We start from the raw sequence: 15,831 nt of genomic DNA on the forward strand, positions 1-15,831 counted from the left end.
ATATATATATATATATATATATATATATATATGTATCTAAAAATAATTCTTTGCAGCATAGCCAGCTCCAATTAGCAGCGCTACCCAGCCGCAGTTAGCAGCGCTAACTCCCTTATACTCTGTAATTCATCGAAGTAGCTTTACTGCTCCTTACAACTTGACCGGTAGAATTTATACATAAAGCGCACCGGATTATAAGACACACTGACGATATTTGGGAACATTGTGAAAGATACGGTAATAGTCTGCATAGCTAATAGACTTACCTTGATTTTACTGAGCTTCATTTGGATCTTTTTGGACACCCACTCAGCCCAGTGCTGCTCCCTGAGGAAGTCCCACGCAATCCGGCCAATCAGTGCGTTCACCCAGCACACAGGCCCCTCCTCGCTAATGGCATCATTTGGCAACTGATGGAAAAACAGAAAAGAGAATTACTGATTTACCCACAGCATCACATATTGACTATCACCTTTAATGAAAGAAGAGAAAAAAAATGCATATGCCCACACACAGACACACACACGCGCACACCTTTTTGGCCACCCCAGGGCTGCTGTGTGGGCTCTCTCTGGGGCTGGTGCTCCGGCTGCCCACTGTAGTGGGATTAATGTAGCTGGCCATGTAGGTGCTGTACTCCAGCAGTGGGTTCAGTTTGGCACTCATACTGGACTCTTTCCGAGCAGCCTGATTGGACAGCAGCTCATCCAGACTGCTCCGGCTACTGCTGCGGCTGTGGGACAGCACAGGAGCTGCACACACACACACACACACACGCGCGTACACAAACACACAAAATTAATGAACAAATATTAATTATTTAAATATATACTGACAAAATAAAATGGCAATATGATGGGTATAAGAATACAGGGATTTTGATACAACATATTTTGATGCATTTTGATATTTTAAGCACGGCAATATAATTATTTAGGAAAGCTGAAGCTTTTTGAGATTCGATACAGCATTGCAAAACATAATATCGCAATACTTTGATTCATTATTGTTTTCTTACACCCCTTGCAAGCACTCTTGTAGCTTCAGTACTAAACAAACACACACTCACCACTCCTGCTGACAGGCAGGCTAGCAGTTTTCTTAGCAGTTTCAGCTTTAAGCCTTGAGGCCAGCAGAATTCTATGGAACCATTCCTCCTTCTCCCTCCCCGTTCTCCCAAACAGATAGATGGTGGGCGGCTCTCTGTCCGAGCCCGCTCTGCCTCCGTCCTGTAAGCTCACAGAGGAAGGCTTTCTGGGCTCTACAGTGATATCTGTGTTCTCTTTATCTTCAGAGGTTCTTTCTCCTTCTGCTTTGGACATGAAGTCGTCCTGCTTGGCCAGCTCAATGCATATCGGGTACTTTTTGTTCCAGATCCGCTTTCTGGCAAGGCCTGGGGGCACCAGAGAGACCTGGAGAGAGAAGCAGGTCAGATCTGGAGTCAGAAACTAAGCAGAAGAGCAACAAACAATACTAGCACAACAGGCAATGGCCAGAACTAGGCCTGGTTCAATATTAAAATTATGTTATTGTTTAACACAGTTAGTTCAGAGCCTGCAATTTAATTGGCTGAGAGGCATTTTATGAGTGCCATTATCTGCCGGTAATGCACTATAACTGAAGCTCTGCATATATTACTCCTCCACATACAGGTAACCTAGCAATGATGCAGCGCTTACAAGCCAAACAGCGCAGCTACAAACAGAGCAGTAACGGAACTATTTTTTATAACCAAACAGATCATATTTTCTTGTCTTCTTTAACTCAAAATCTTTCAATACACAGTAATAATGGATATGTGGTATAATCACAATAATACACTGAAGGTTTGTGCAATAACTCGTAACATTGGCACTGCTGTCCTGACCTTTGGCACAGGGCCTGCGACCGCAGCACAGCACTGCCAATATTACACTTTATAGCACTCCCTTTTGTATATTATTGCTTCATTTACTTAACTTGTCAGTGTTTTAAATGTTATGGCTAGTATATGCACAGCTCAAGCATGATATTATGACCTGTTTCCTGCTCCTAAATCCATTATCCTTTGTTTAGCATCACTGATCATACAGAAGAACTACATACAGGAGTGGTTTTATAAATTACATACTGTAGTCCTGTATTTGTTTCTATGGATACCTTATGATTATCTTTCTTACACTTTATTCTTCAATGATCAGAAGCCCACAGGGGAGAGCACCACAGAGTCATTCTCAGTGCTGCAGTGACAGTGTGGTGTGTTAGGTTTGTTGGTATGAGCAGATCAGACACAGCAGTGCTGCTGGAGGTTTTTTAAACACTGTGTGAGAGTGAAGCCCTGTCTGATCTGTCGGTGGACAGTTTGGGCCCTATTTTAGCGATCTATACGTAAGCCATCAGCTGTGATTTAGGGCATGTCAGTGTGTATTTGTTATCATAACGACGGGAAAAGTACCTTGTGTGGCTCAAAACCTGCAAAAGACATGTACTAAATCTCTTAATTAAACATAGGCGTATCGTGAAATAAACCAATCAGTAGAGGTGTGACGAGATCTCGTGAGATTAAAATGTGACAATATTTATCATCAAGCTTGAACCTCTCTCATGGGAAGAAAAAAAAAACAGCGGCTGAGCAGTCAGAGTAGCTCTCAGCAGAAGAGGAAAAATTTTCATGTTTAAGTTGTATGTCTGGCTGCACTTTGGCTTCCCAGTGGAAGCAATAGGACAAGTTTTTTTATTTTTGTGTTTTTTTATTGCCAAGATAGCAATACATCAGACATTTACCAGAATGTTTATCACCTCATTTTAAGACCACTAGACCAACTGACGTAGGTATATTCACAATCGTCTTTGCTTTTTAGATGACGGAGGGGCAAAGCATGAAAATAGACTGTTGCTGAGGTGAAGATAGCAATGAGCATCGCAATGCACCCTGTGATGGGTTTAAGATAGGACTCAAAATGATGTTAATCAGTGGTCACAGGATATTCTCAGTCTAGTGTTTAAAAACTCTAGCAGCACTGCTATATCTGATTTATCTGCACCAGACCAACACTAACAACACTAACACACAACCACCATGTCAGTGTCACTGCTGTTTTGAGAATGAACCACGCCCTAAATAATACCTGCTCTGTGATGGTCCTCTGGGGTCCTGGCCATTGAATGTAAAAGGAGGTCAATACAGAATACAGAGAAACACAGGAGGCACTGAGTGTTGGAACAATGTGAGATCTACCCAAAACACACACACACACACACACACCTTGCAGTCTGTGAGGTCGTAGATCTTCTGACTAATGTAGATGACATCTGGTTTTGGCTCGTTGTAACTCGCTCGCCGGGTGATATTTTTATTAGGTTTGGAGATTCTCAGTGTGGAGCCGTCCAAGCGCACAAACACTGAGTGGGTCAGGGTGGCGTGGTAGGTTTCAGGGTCGTAGCTATAAATCTCATTCATCCAACCCTGCAGGAACAACAAGAAAAAAACTGAGCATACACTGAGTCATATTCACATTTCATAGGCATGCACACAGCTACACACCTATTATTAGTCAACAGAAAACAATGTTGATGTGGAATGTTATAGTCCATGCCTCCCTGGAGCTACTAATAAAGGCTTTCTACAATGTCTGTAAATGTCTTCAATGGTCTATAAAGGGCTTGGGTGGTGCTCGAGGGATTAAAATAGTGCTGGGAGGTAAATAGAATTAATTTGATTTATTGAATGACTGTTTTATTGTGGTTTTTAAAAAAGGGATAAGAGAAACTGTACATCTTTTCATTTAGAAGCTGCCAGAGGGAATCTCAGAAGATAAGCTTGATGTTTTGTAAGAAACAGAACGCAGTAAAGAACTCTTATGTGGCAGTGGTTTTCATATTTTACACCTTTCCTTAACTAAAATAAGAGGTAGGTTACTTGTGCATCTTGTTCAATATAAGAGCTTGTAAGACTTAATTTAAACTTTAATTTAATTTAATTTAATTAGGCCCCCCCCCCCCAATTAAGGGTGACAAAAATTGTCCCACCCATTCAGCTGCCCACAGACGAGCGACATCACAGTGCTGAGCGACATCACTCTTTGGAGTGATGTGGGGAGAGAGCGCCATCTACCCACACAGAGAGAGCAATGCCAATTGTGCTCTCTTGGGGCTCCGGTAGATCATGGCAAGCTACATGAACAGGATTCGAACCAGTGATCTCCTGATCGTAGTGGCAGAGCCTTAGTCCTTAGTTAGACTAAAATCCCTAAGTTTCGTCACCTCGCGCTTCATAAAATAGCTATTTGTCTACTGGGCATGTTGGAGCGTTTTCACTGACATCCACGTAAACACAAAAGTGAGTGGAAATGGAGGAGCTACTGAACAGGAGGTCATGTGACCAAGAAGGCCAAAAAAAACCTCACTGGTTCTCCTGTTTTTTAATTGCAGTCTGGTTGCAAGACTTTTATCACTGAGTAGAAGAGTGAAATATTTTTTTACAGACGTCCCCCTGAGAAACTAATCCCATCCAGTTTGGGCTTTGTAGTGCAAAAAGCACAGTACATTGATTGCCACTGACTGCCATGAGGTTCTGCTCACAATATGATATTCATAATCATAATTGCCCACAATATGATCATCATAATGCCCTCCTCTAAAAAGCCCCCTTACTGTCCAGAACTATCTGCTTCCCTCCAGTACTGTCCCATATTTTAGACGCTGACACTAATCTGTTACTTCACACAGAACCTACACCAACCTAATGTTGATATTTTAGACACCACCATGAACCTGCATAACCAGAGACACACATTGCCAGCTCTTGTGCAGGTGTAAAAACCTGTTATTCCAGCACTCTGCCATGACTCGGCTCTTTCATTTGGTGCTCAGAAAGCTGCATCTTTAGCTCTGCTTTGTTTACAGTGGCCATATGAACTGTACTGTCATCCTGATGGGCCTGAGTCACTGCAATTACGTGATTCCACCAGAGCATGAAAGGTCTTTAAGGGTGTGTGTCTGAGCAAACATACACACCTACGTGATATCTATGATTGCATATACTATATATATATAGTTATAATTTTCCTGCAGAGACTTTAGCACTGGCCTTGAACTCCAGAAACATGACCTCAGGAAATGTGCCCACACTGGTTCCTCCACATTTTTCTGTATTTATATAAAAAGACAGTGAGTCAGCATACGTACTTCACTGCTCTTCAAATGAGATAACAGAGACAGGCACCACTGGCAGTAATACGGCCCTATGATTTCCACGATGGATAGAATACAAGCAGAATTGCGAGAAGATCACTTTCATTCCTTTTTTTCCTCTCTGATATCTCATCCAGCCTTTCTGCTAATTTCAGCCTGATACTGATACCGGTTCTACCCCTATGAACCAGCACTCTGAGCCTTTAGGTCCAACCAAGGCTCTTAATCTTGATCTTCAGTAAACTGTAAGCATGGCTGAGATAAGCTGCCTTAAACATTTCAAGTAAAGTTTATTGAAAACTTGCGTTATTTAAACTTACAACTTTTTATTTATTTTTTATTTTATTTTATTATTATTTTTTTTACATCAACTGCTTTGCACTATAGTTCTATTTCAATTTTTTTTAAAATTTTCAGATGAATAAAACTCATTAGTATGTATTTTTTTTTTAATAAGTAAAATACTGATTTGAAATATTCATAGAAAATTACATTAAATTAGTTTAGTTTGAACAAACATTGTTATATTACTGTTTAAAAATTTACACAAAATGTATTTTTATTTTTTCTAAAGTTTTACTTCTTAACAAACGTATGTTAGATATATGTCAAATGCTGACAGTATAGAAAAAATAAGCAATAAAATAAGTTAGAAATTTCTATTTAATAAAGATTTTTTTATAGCCTTCAACATCCGGGCCAGACAGCTAAACATTATAAGGTGCATCTTATATTATTGCAAAAAAAATATATCATTGAAAAGTTCCCTCTTCCCTCTGCTGAGAACTTTTATGAAGATGCGAATTTCATTTTTCAGCAGGACTTGGCACACTGCCAAAAGTACCAATTGGTCTTATATAATATTCAAATTTTCTAAGATACTGACTTTTGGGTTTTTATTGGCTGTAAGCCATAATAATCAACAATAAAATAAATAAATGCTTAAAATAGATCACTGTGTGTGTTTAATACATCTATATAATATATGAGTTTCACATTTCTAACTGAATTACTGAAATAACGTAAATGTTAAATGATATTCTAATAATTTGAGATGCACATGTATATGGCCAGCAGGTTTCTCCAAATTAGCTTGGGGAGAATGACTACACTCAGATGGTGAGTTTCAACGACTGGAGGACAGTCCCAGTATTCAAATAGGTGGTGCCAGACAATGATACTTATATTTCTAGTTGATTCAACACAAAAATACTGTTTGAGAGCATACAGCTACCACAAACTCAAAATAGTGCAGAAATGTTACAAAATGTTCAGTTTTCCATATTTCAGACTTTATTTATTGGAGTTCAATAAATAATAAATCATATATTTGAGGTTTACATTGTACTCTAGGTTCAAAATAAAATACACACAAGCTTTATAAACTATTTGTAAAATATTTTTTGCTTTCTTAAAGGAGCACCCTTTTTGACCCAGCATCGTAACTAGATCAACATTATCTGGACTAGCACAATCATATTTGCTCTCTCAGTAATGGAAAGATTCATTTGAGGGAAAGTGGGGGGGAAATAAGCCATTGTGTGCCCAGCCTGAGGCCATGCCATGATGAATTGAGGGCAACATGTGCTTCATCTCAGGCCTACCAGCAGAGCCCATTCTGGGAAAGAGAAACTCAGAAAACGAAAAACAAAAACCAGAACAACAATGATAACAGCAGCAGCAATAAAACACAGCAGCACATCAGCCAAACAACAGATATATATATATATATATATCAGTGGTGTTCAGGGGTGACAATAAAGGCATATAAATAATTACATAATTTTTAAGCAGGAAATATATATTATAGTTATTGTAAGTGTAAGAATTTATTTTATAAATTAACTAAAATAAAAAAACAGCAACTCATTTAAAAGCATTAGTCTGTTTTTCAGTACAGGACTCTTATCTGACTGACAGCGGTTTTAACCAATCAAAGCTTTTTAAAATGGCTTCTGCCCCCGTGTGTCTGCATGGACCCTTCTCCTGATTTTGAGAAGGGTGTAGTATTAAATCTATTAGCAATCTTGCATATATAAGTGCATATATTTTTTAAAAATGAATAATATTGGCTACATATTTTTTAAGGATGTAAATGATGCTCTTAAGTAGTTCTGGGAGGGGAAATTAAAACCGGTATGCAGGTTTTTCTGCTAATGAAGTCTGATTTCTTCGTATATTGTGTATTTTTGTAGGACAAAGTAAAACCAATAGTAGTCAAAGCCTAATTTAAGGCCTTACTGTTTTATATTATATGTACTCCTTACAGTACAGTAAGTCACAAGCCTATATTAAAGCACAGTCATACCAAAAATTACAAATAAAATAAAATAATGAAAATACCGTTATATATCGTGAAGCCATCACTTTGATAAACATTTTGCTCAACAGGCTTAACTTTGATCCTTCCCACCCTGGTGCAGAAGTGGAGAATGACCTCGTTTTAGCTAATCAGAATTACACGGAGCCTTTTCCTGTCACGAGTACAGACTTATCTTTGATGGAGAGTTTAAAAATTGGCAGTAGGTCAACATACTGTGGACAAGTGTGATTATGATTCACCAAGGAAACACTATGAATGGACAGGTATTTAAACCGAGTAGGGCTGTCCCCAGTTCAGGTACCTGGCTCAGGATTTTGTCAGGTCTATCAGAAAATTTCCACCTCATTAAGAACTTCAGTAGAGTAAAATGAACATCTTTTAGAGCATTTAAAAATCAGCGAAAGAGATGCAGCATTTAAATTTTAATCACCAACATCGAGTCATCAGTGACACAAAGTAAATGTTTTTCTTCTGTCTCTTTTTCCAGTACAACACTTGTGGGTCTAAAATGAAAGATTGTGTGCTCCTATATAATAAACTCACCCCTTTTGAAGTGCTTTGTTTGTTCAATTTTGTGAAACGATAAGCAGAATTTGTATTTACCACAATTTTCACTCTTAAAATCCTTTAATTTTCCCAAAAATCATCAGCGAGCCTTATGATCTAGTGCACCTTATGTATGAATTTTACCAGTCAGGTTGTAAGGAGCAGTAAAGCCTCTCCACTAAAGCACAGAGTTATACAGAGTTATACAGTTTCAGTTTAGTTCTCCAGCACCGAGGCTGGAGCAGTATTAGCATTAGCCGCTAACCATGCTAAGCACTAGCTTTTTCATCGTTTAGAGACGAGTATATCGGACTGTAGTCTGCGCGTTTACTGTGTTAAAATAAGCTACGCTGGATGAACCGCTAGCGAATATTGCCCTGGCTTACCGGAACACTGTAGTACTGTCGGGCAGAATTTACTAGCGCTAACCGTGGCTAGTGCTAGTGGTTAGCTGCTATTGCTGCTGCACTCAGCCTTAGTGGAAATCTGGAAATGTAAGCTTACTGTATTTAAAAAAAAAAAAAAAAACGTTCTATTTAGGAGAAAAATCTGTGAAGATTAACATCCAGCACTCATTTGACTAATTTGGTGGCAAGACCTGATAAATTAGAAGAAAAACATGGCGACACCCCTGCTCCTTTCTGGTGTTGCATAATACGCCTTATAATACGGTACGTTTTATGTATGAGAATAGACCAGAAAACAGACATTATTTTTTATAGCGCGAAAAATACAAAATTCGTATTTAACTTTAGGATTCTCATTTAAAAGTTGCTCATACTTTAGATGTTTTTTTTCTGAGATATCATTATTGCTAGCCTAACGTAGCACCCACTCCTTCTCAGCTTCCTGCTCAACATGCACCCACAACACACATGGTCACATTTCGCCATAATGGTACGCAAAATAACTCTAAATGGAAACAATGCATCAATAATTTGAGAGGAAACATTTAGCAAACTCTGCAGTGTGGATTTATGAAGGACATCAAACACAAGGAACTCTGGAGACTTCATTTCAGTTTCACACAGAAATTTACAGATCATTGTCAGATCATTGTGAGTAAGAGTAATCTAAATGACTTTAAAGAAATGAATGCATTGCATATATGCAATAAAGCTTACCTTGAACATTCCTGGCTCTTTGATATCCAGAGGTTCAACGTTACACAGCGCCCTCTGCTGCCTCACATGTCTAGGTGCAATTCTTGCACGTTTTGGGCCCGTTAGCCACACCACACCAATGGCTAGCATGAACCCGAGGGCGACACCCAGCAGCAATCCGCCAAGGTAAGTGGGCAAAGGTAATATGAAGTATCCATAGATAAGGACAGTCAGAGCAAACAAAGTCTTGTGTGGAATACTAGGTGTGGCTTCCAAGTCCATCTCATCTTCAACAGAAGTGATGACGCTCTGACTCGCAGGCACGCAAACACTGCTTCCAGTCTTAGTGTCCACATCTGTGTGATCAACCTCCACCTCCGTGTCCATGGAAAAGTCAAATTCTTCACTATAAAGCTCACAGAACTCTTCGTCCTCTTGCTTGGCGAGAGCGGACATCGAGCACACGTTCAGTCCCAAAGACGACGGAGAAGGTTTGATAGTCTTGCTTTCAGCAGCTGAGGCCTGCTCAGTTGCCCCTGGGGTTGTGCATTCACCTTCTAGATCGCCTTCTTCCTCCTTGATGCTGTAGTTGTTGTTGTTTTCAGGGTAACCGTTAAGGGCCGAAAGGCTTGCCGACTCTGAGGCACTCGATGAAAGAGGCTTGGGCCTGTAGATATTAGAAGCCTCATCTCCGATGAACTTGCTGATCAACTGCAATGGATCGGATATGACTTCCGAAAAGCGTCGTTTGGTATCTTCCAAACGTGCCTCAACCTCCGACACCTTAAAAGAGAAGGGCCGGTTCTCGGGTGAGGTTAACGGAGAGGATGGGGCAGTTTTAGAGTCCCCCACAGTGGTGGCAGTCCGGGGTTGGGTGAACTGTTTGAACAGGTGCAAACTTAAGCGGGAATCTGATGGGCGACTGGATCCTGCAGGATCCTGGGCAGTATCTGTGGACAAAGACTTTACCAGGCTCTTGACTATCTGCCGGTGGCGCATGGAAGAAGGTGCTGGGACTCCTTCCCGAGGCTCCACATCTGTAGAGAGGGACTTCATGAGGTTGAGAAAGGCCTTGTCCATTGAGGGAAGGGATACAGATTTGGAAGGGGACGATTCCGTGGAACCTGATGAAGGTCCAGCCCCCCTCGTAGCTCCTGAAAAGGCTGAAGCAGTAGTGCTAGAATTATGATCCTGAATATTAGTGTTCTGTTGACCAGATGTGCTTGAAAGTCCACTGGTCTCAACAGGAAGTACAGGGACATCGTTAATAGGTTTTGTCTCAGGTTCTCCCCCAAGATCAAGGTCTTCGCTTGCTTCCAAGGCTGTCACAATTGCTTGACTGCTTGCAACTTCTTCAGTGGAGGAGTCTGAGGTGCCTGCACCCCCTGCTCCACTTGCTCCATATAGCTCTTCTTCCTCGTCGTCATCCTCCTTGCCCAATGCAGAGAAATGGATGGTGATGGTGTCTCGGGACTGCGAGCGCTGCACTTGCAGTTTAGAGGTGGAAGATGGCCTGACGGCCGAGAGCGAAGGTCGGTCAACATGGCCGCCCTGCTTGCTAGTCATTACGCTGCTCCGGTTGTCTCAGAGCCTAGAGAGAGAACAAAAGGACAAAAAATTAACTCACGATGAAACTGATATGTCAAAAAGACCAAAGATACATAAAGATGTCTTATTGTTTATCTACATTTGGCAACAGCCTTTATAATTGGGTCAATCTGACCCTAGCAATTCAAACCTCCAGAAAATGATACGTTGGAAAATGATTAAAAACAGTTTTATGCAGAGTTTATGCAGTGGTTCTTAAATGACTATATTGATACTTACTCATATTGATATGCATCTAAAACAGCCTAGGATCAGAACATAAGGCATTAAATATATTAGAATGTTATTTTTATGTTTACTTTCTATTTTTAAAGACAGTAAATGTTAAAGGGGATCAAATTAACCACAAACATGATATGAAGATTAATAGGAAAACAGATTATTCTACTTATAAGCAGCTAAAATTATTTTTCATTATCTTTGTAAAGCATGTTTACAGTTAAAGGTAAGTCCTGGTTCTTCTTCACACACTCAGCTGAATAACTCATCTAGTTAAAATAATCTTTTTGTTTGCATTAGGCTTTATGACAAAGAACTTAAATGCCACAGATATACATTTGACTTGGTACTGATCTTACTGCAGATATCCACCTAGGTTTCACTTAAACGTTTTTGTGACTGTAGATTTAAAAACACTTTTATAGTTGCTTTCTTTCTGTTTTCTTACTACTGTTGCTGCATTTTAACACAAACAACACTTTAGCTTTATTTATTATATTCTGGGTTCTGATTGAGACTTTCGGGCCGAGTGGATTTCCAAAATGAACTCCTTAATGCACTGTCGCTATGATCTGGGGATCGCCAGTTTGAATCCCTGATCATGATGCTTGCCATCAGCAGCCAGAGTCTGAGAGAGCACCATTAGCTTTGGCTTCTGAGGGGTGGGTAGACGGAGCTCTCTCCCATAATCACTCACATTTAATTGAATAAGCATTTAAACTGTCCTTTAAACAAAATGAGTAAAACTATAATAAAAAGTCACATGACTATTCATATTTTTTAAACTTTACAAGCAGTAATAAATGAGAACAAGTGTGTAAAATGGCTACAGGAGTCCCAATTTCCAAAGAGAGTTTTTTGCCCCACTTGAGACACAAAGCTCATGCGGGTTGTCAGATTGGCACACAGTGGTAAGTGACTCCCATGGTCAGCACAGGTGCACTTTCCCCTGAGTACGCTGGCTACCCAGTGATGCATTGGCAGTTTGAAAAGAGGTGGTGGCTGATTTCACATATATCAGACGAGGCATGTGTTGGGGGAATTTTAATCGCAAAACAAACGGGAGATGTATTACCAAAAAATTGCCATCTACGATTCTGTCCTTTGGAGATAGGCTGAATCATTTCTACTGATCAATTCCTTGTATGATTATTACATAAAAAAGTAAAAAAAATAGCAAACTAAATCCATGCGAACTTATCCCAACAGCAATAATATGCAGTATATTAAACAGTACAGCCATTACTCTACAGTGAATTATATCCAAATCCACTTTTTGATAAGACACCACATGATCCAAAGATTCTAATAATCTTTTCAGAGCTTCTGACACACATACACAGCCTCCTCCTACTGATTTCTCCCAAAAGCTAATAATAAACCAGCATCAGTTTATTGATTCAGACTGTGCTGGATGGCACCATGGAGATCACATTACACTGAAATCCATCCTGAGATGAAGAGACTCTGACTTTTCTCAGGGAAATGCAGTCTTTAGCTGTGTAGGGCTGTGACTCTGAGTGAAACACTTGTTTATGAGGGTGTTTTTCATATTCTTTGAGTCACAAGCTGCAATTTCCACAGTGATGGTTGATAACTCGACCTTCAAATCATCTTCCCACGCCTGCAAATCCCACACACTTCAAACTTCATTAATGCCAACTGCTCAGAGCAACCCCTATAAACCATAAGCGTTCTAATGTAGAACACAGGCCGTGCGGTTCCAGATCTTTCTGTTCTACACTTGGGTAAAACTCACAGTGGTAAAGATGACGCTAGAATGTCTCTATTAATAGACATTAAAGGCTGATGGTTTTGATGAAAAATGAGAGGCAAATTCTAAGACTTAACATAAGTCAGATTTCCATTCAACAATCAAATTTAATTGGATAAATATTCAAAGTGTCCTTCAAACAAAATTAGTAAAATTATTATAAAACGTCATACGACTATTCATATTTTTTAACTTCACAATCAGTAATGCATGAGAACAAGTGTGTGAAATGGCTAATTTCCAAACATTGGAAAGAGTTTTCTGCCTCACTTCCTTAAACACAAAGCTCTTACGGGTCGCCAGATTGGCACACAGTGGTAAGTGATGACGAGTCTTACCCAGCTATAGTTTGCAAACCTTACTAAAGCTCAGTGATTACCTGTTCAGCAGAAAAATAGCCAGCTTCCTTGTTTCCACGGCTGCAGCACACTGTTTGCATGCTGTTGTGTTCTATACCTGGCAACCTGGAGTTGTGTGGAGATGGGCCTGGGGGAATGACGGTGGGCAGATTCAGAGGCTAAAACCCACAAAGATTACCGTGATGAAAATACTGGCTGAAGCTCTGCTGACAAGAGCTGACAGTGCTTAAACTCAGCATGTTTACTTAATATCTGATGATACATCCTGATCACGTTATGAGTTACTGTAGAAAATATGAAATCTTTAACAGTCCTTCAACTTTTGGCAAAAATAGTTTCACTGGCAAAGAATAATTCAATTCTAATAATTCTGCTGATTGTATGGAACTTTTGTCCATCAAGTCATTCTCAGTTTTATTGAAAACTGAGAATATGAAGACAGATAAAGATAAAGAAGAAGAATTTGAAGAAGACAAAGGAGAAAGAGAAGGAGAAGAAAATGTAGTCAAAGAAGGAGGATGAGAAGGAGAAGAAGAAAATGTAGTCAAAGGAGGAGGATGAGAAGGAGAAGAAGAAAATGTAGTCAATGAAGGAGGATGAGAAGGAGAAGAAGAAAATGTAGTCAAAGAGAAGGGTGAGAAGGAGAAGAAGAAAATGTAGTCAAAGGAGGAGGATGAGAAGGAGAAGAAGAAAATGTAGTCAATGAAGGAGGATGAGAAGGAGAAGAAGAAAATGTAGTCAAAGGAGGAGGGTGAGAAGAAGAAGAAGAAAATGTAGTCAAAGAAGGAGAAGAAGAAGAAGGAGAAGAAGAAGGAGAAGAAGGAGAAGAAGGAGAAGAAGAAGAAGAAGAAGGAGAAGAAGAAGAAGAAGAAGGAGAAGGAGAAGGAGAAGGAGAAGAAGAAGAAGTAGAATTAACTGGTTGCTCTAAAAAGTGATGTAGGCTAAGAATGATGAGCAGACTACAGACTAAGAGCCTGGGGTCAAACTCATCACCAGAAGTCACGCTGGGACAGACCTGAGGTTGTGTTAAGGTAAAGGCCTGGCAGGACACTCAGACTCCTTCATCCAATTACAGACACTAACCGTAACCAAGGCGAAGTTCCAGAACAGCAAGCGTCTGAAAAAGTAAACAGCAGCAGCTCCAGCCTCCAATAACAACCACTTTACAGCTGTATGATGAGTTTAAGATTACCAGGAATAAAACTGAAATTACCTGCATCTGTTGCTCAATATAGTTGATAACATATTCTGTAAATTTACTAAAAAAATTCTGAAGTGAAAGAACTGTTTATTGTGTTTATAATGGGCATGATGAGACACATTTTCCTGATGTGTGGTTATTAGACTGAGAGATGTGTGAAGAATTCTCCAACAATCCTAAAATGTCATCAAGGGACCTACAGGTAGCTCAGTTGCTAAACACAGTTAACGTCAAAGTACCACAAATAAAAGCAGAAAGAGACCAAACAAGTATTGCGGCTCATTTAACAGTTCAGCTGTCACACTGGTGGCATGGGCGGGATAAACTGCTACAGCCTGAATTGGGGGATATATAGAAATGTGTTGACAGGATAGACTAGAAATTGGTAATTTGACAACATTTACTTATTACATAGACCTTTTTAAATTATCAATTTATCATACAATACATAGGGCCCTATTTTAGCGATATATAGTGCACATGTCAATTGCGTTCGCTTTCTATAATTCCTGGTATTTGCTTATTTAGGAGTATTTTATACTCTTCAGTTAAACAGACAGTAGAGCTGTACGGTATACTGGTTCATTCCGTATACTGCGCGGGAAACTAGAACCGGTATGTGTTTCTCTCATACCACCATACCGCTAGGAGGCGCTGCGGAGCACCGTGCACAACAGAACCTTCAGAGAAGCACACGCAGCCGTGTGGAGTCAAACGCTGGTGTAGCTCCGTCCTGCAGAGAAATCAGAACACCTTCTGCTGCTGTTTCTACTGTATCAGTGTTTTTAACACTGTAATGCCTCTAATGACTTAATATATAGTAATTTTTTTAAATATTAAACGTGTGTCTTACTTACGTGCAATAGAGCTTTTGAGAAATATCTCTTTGAATACTTAAACATTGAGTATTTTAGGTCCATTTATAGTATTTATGGAACTATTAAAATATTTTAAATATTTTGTAAAGGAAGTTGAGATAAAGTTGTTAGCGTATCTTTTTTTTAAGGTCTATTGTTTAAATTCTTCAGCTGTTTTTCAAAAAATGCAGTCTGATTTCTTCATATATTGTTTAATTTTGTGGGACAAAGTAAACCCAGTACTAATCAAAGCCTTAATATAAAGCCTTAGTGTTTAGCCTTTATAGTCTATGTACTTCAAACAGTACAGTAACTTACAAACCTATATTAAAGCCCAGTCATGCAAAAAATAAGAATCATAAAAAAATAATAATAAAAATACCGTGATATACCATGAAACCATCAGAATCTTGAAAAATACAGTGATATACATTTTTGGCCATACCGCCCAGCACTAGCGGGGATAAACTGCTGCAGCCTGTATTGTTGGATATATGGAAATAGGTTGACAGGATAGACTAGGAACTGCTAATCTGACAGGGATTACATACTGCATAGGCCTTACTAAATTATCGAGTTATCCTACAACGCATAGGGCCCTATTTTAGCGATTTATAGTGCACAGGTCAAATGGGTTCCCTTTCTGGTACTTGCTTATTTAGGAGTATT

At 39.5% G+C, this 15,831-nt stretch overlaps 1 protein-coding gene across 3 annotated transcripts in view; it reads right to left on the reverse strand.

Annotated features, from left to right (window-relative positions):
- LOC103029500 (testis-expressed protein 2) overlaps positions 1-15,831 on the reverse strand; it is a 72,223-nt gene that overhangs the window by 31,953 nt on the left and 24,439 nt on the right. For all 3 annotated transcript variants that reach the window (XM_022675588.2, XM_022675586.2, XM_022675585.2), the window contains 5 exons: positions 9,166-10,735; positions 3,245-3,445; positions 1,070-1,412; positions 535-752; positions 267-410 (listed from right to left, as the gene is read on the reverse strand). In XM_022675588.2, the coding sequence (XP_022531309.2) occupies positions 267-410; positions 535-752; positions 1,070-1,412; positions 3,245-3,445; positions 9,166-10,710 (2,451 nt within the window). In that variant the 5' untranslated portion in view covers positions 10,711-10,735. The remainder of the gene's footprint in view (positions 1-266; positions 411-534; positions 753-1,069; positions 1,413-3,244; positions 3,446-9,165; positions 10,736-15,831) is intronic.

Source organism: Astyanax mexicanus, chromosome 5, assembly GCF_023375975.1.
Source record: "Astyanax mexicanus isolate ESR-SI-001 chromosome 5, AstMex3_surface, whole genome shotgun sequence".
Classification (NCBI taxonomy): Eukaryota; Metazoa; Chordata; class Actinopteri; order Characiformes; family Acestrorhamphidae; genus Astyanax; species Astyanax mexicanus.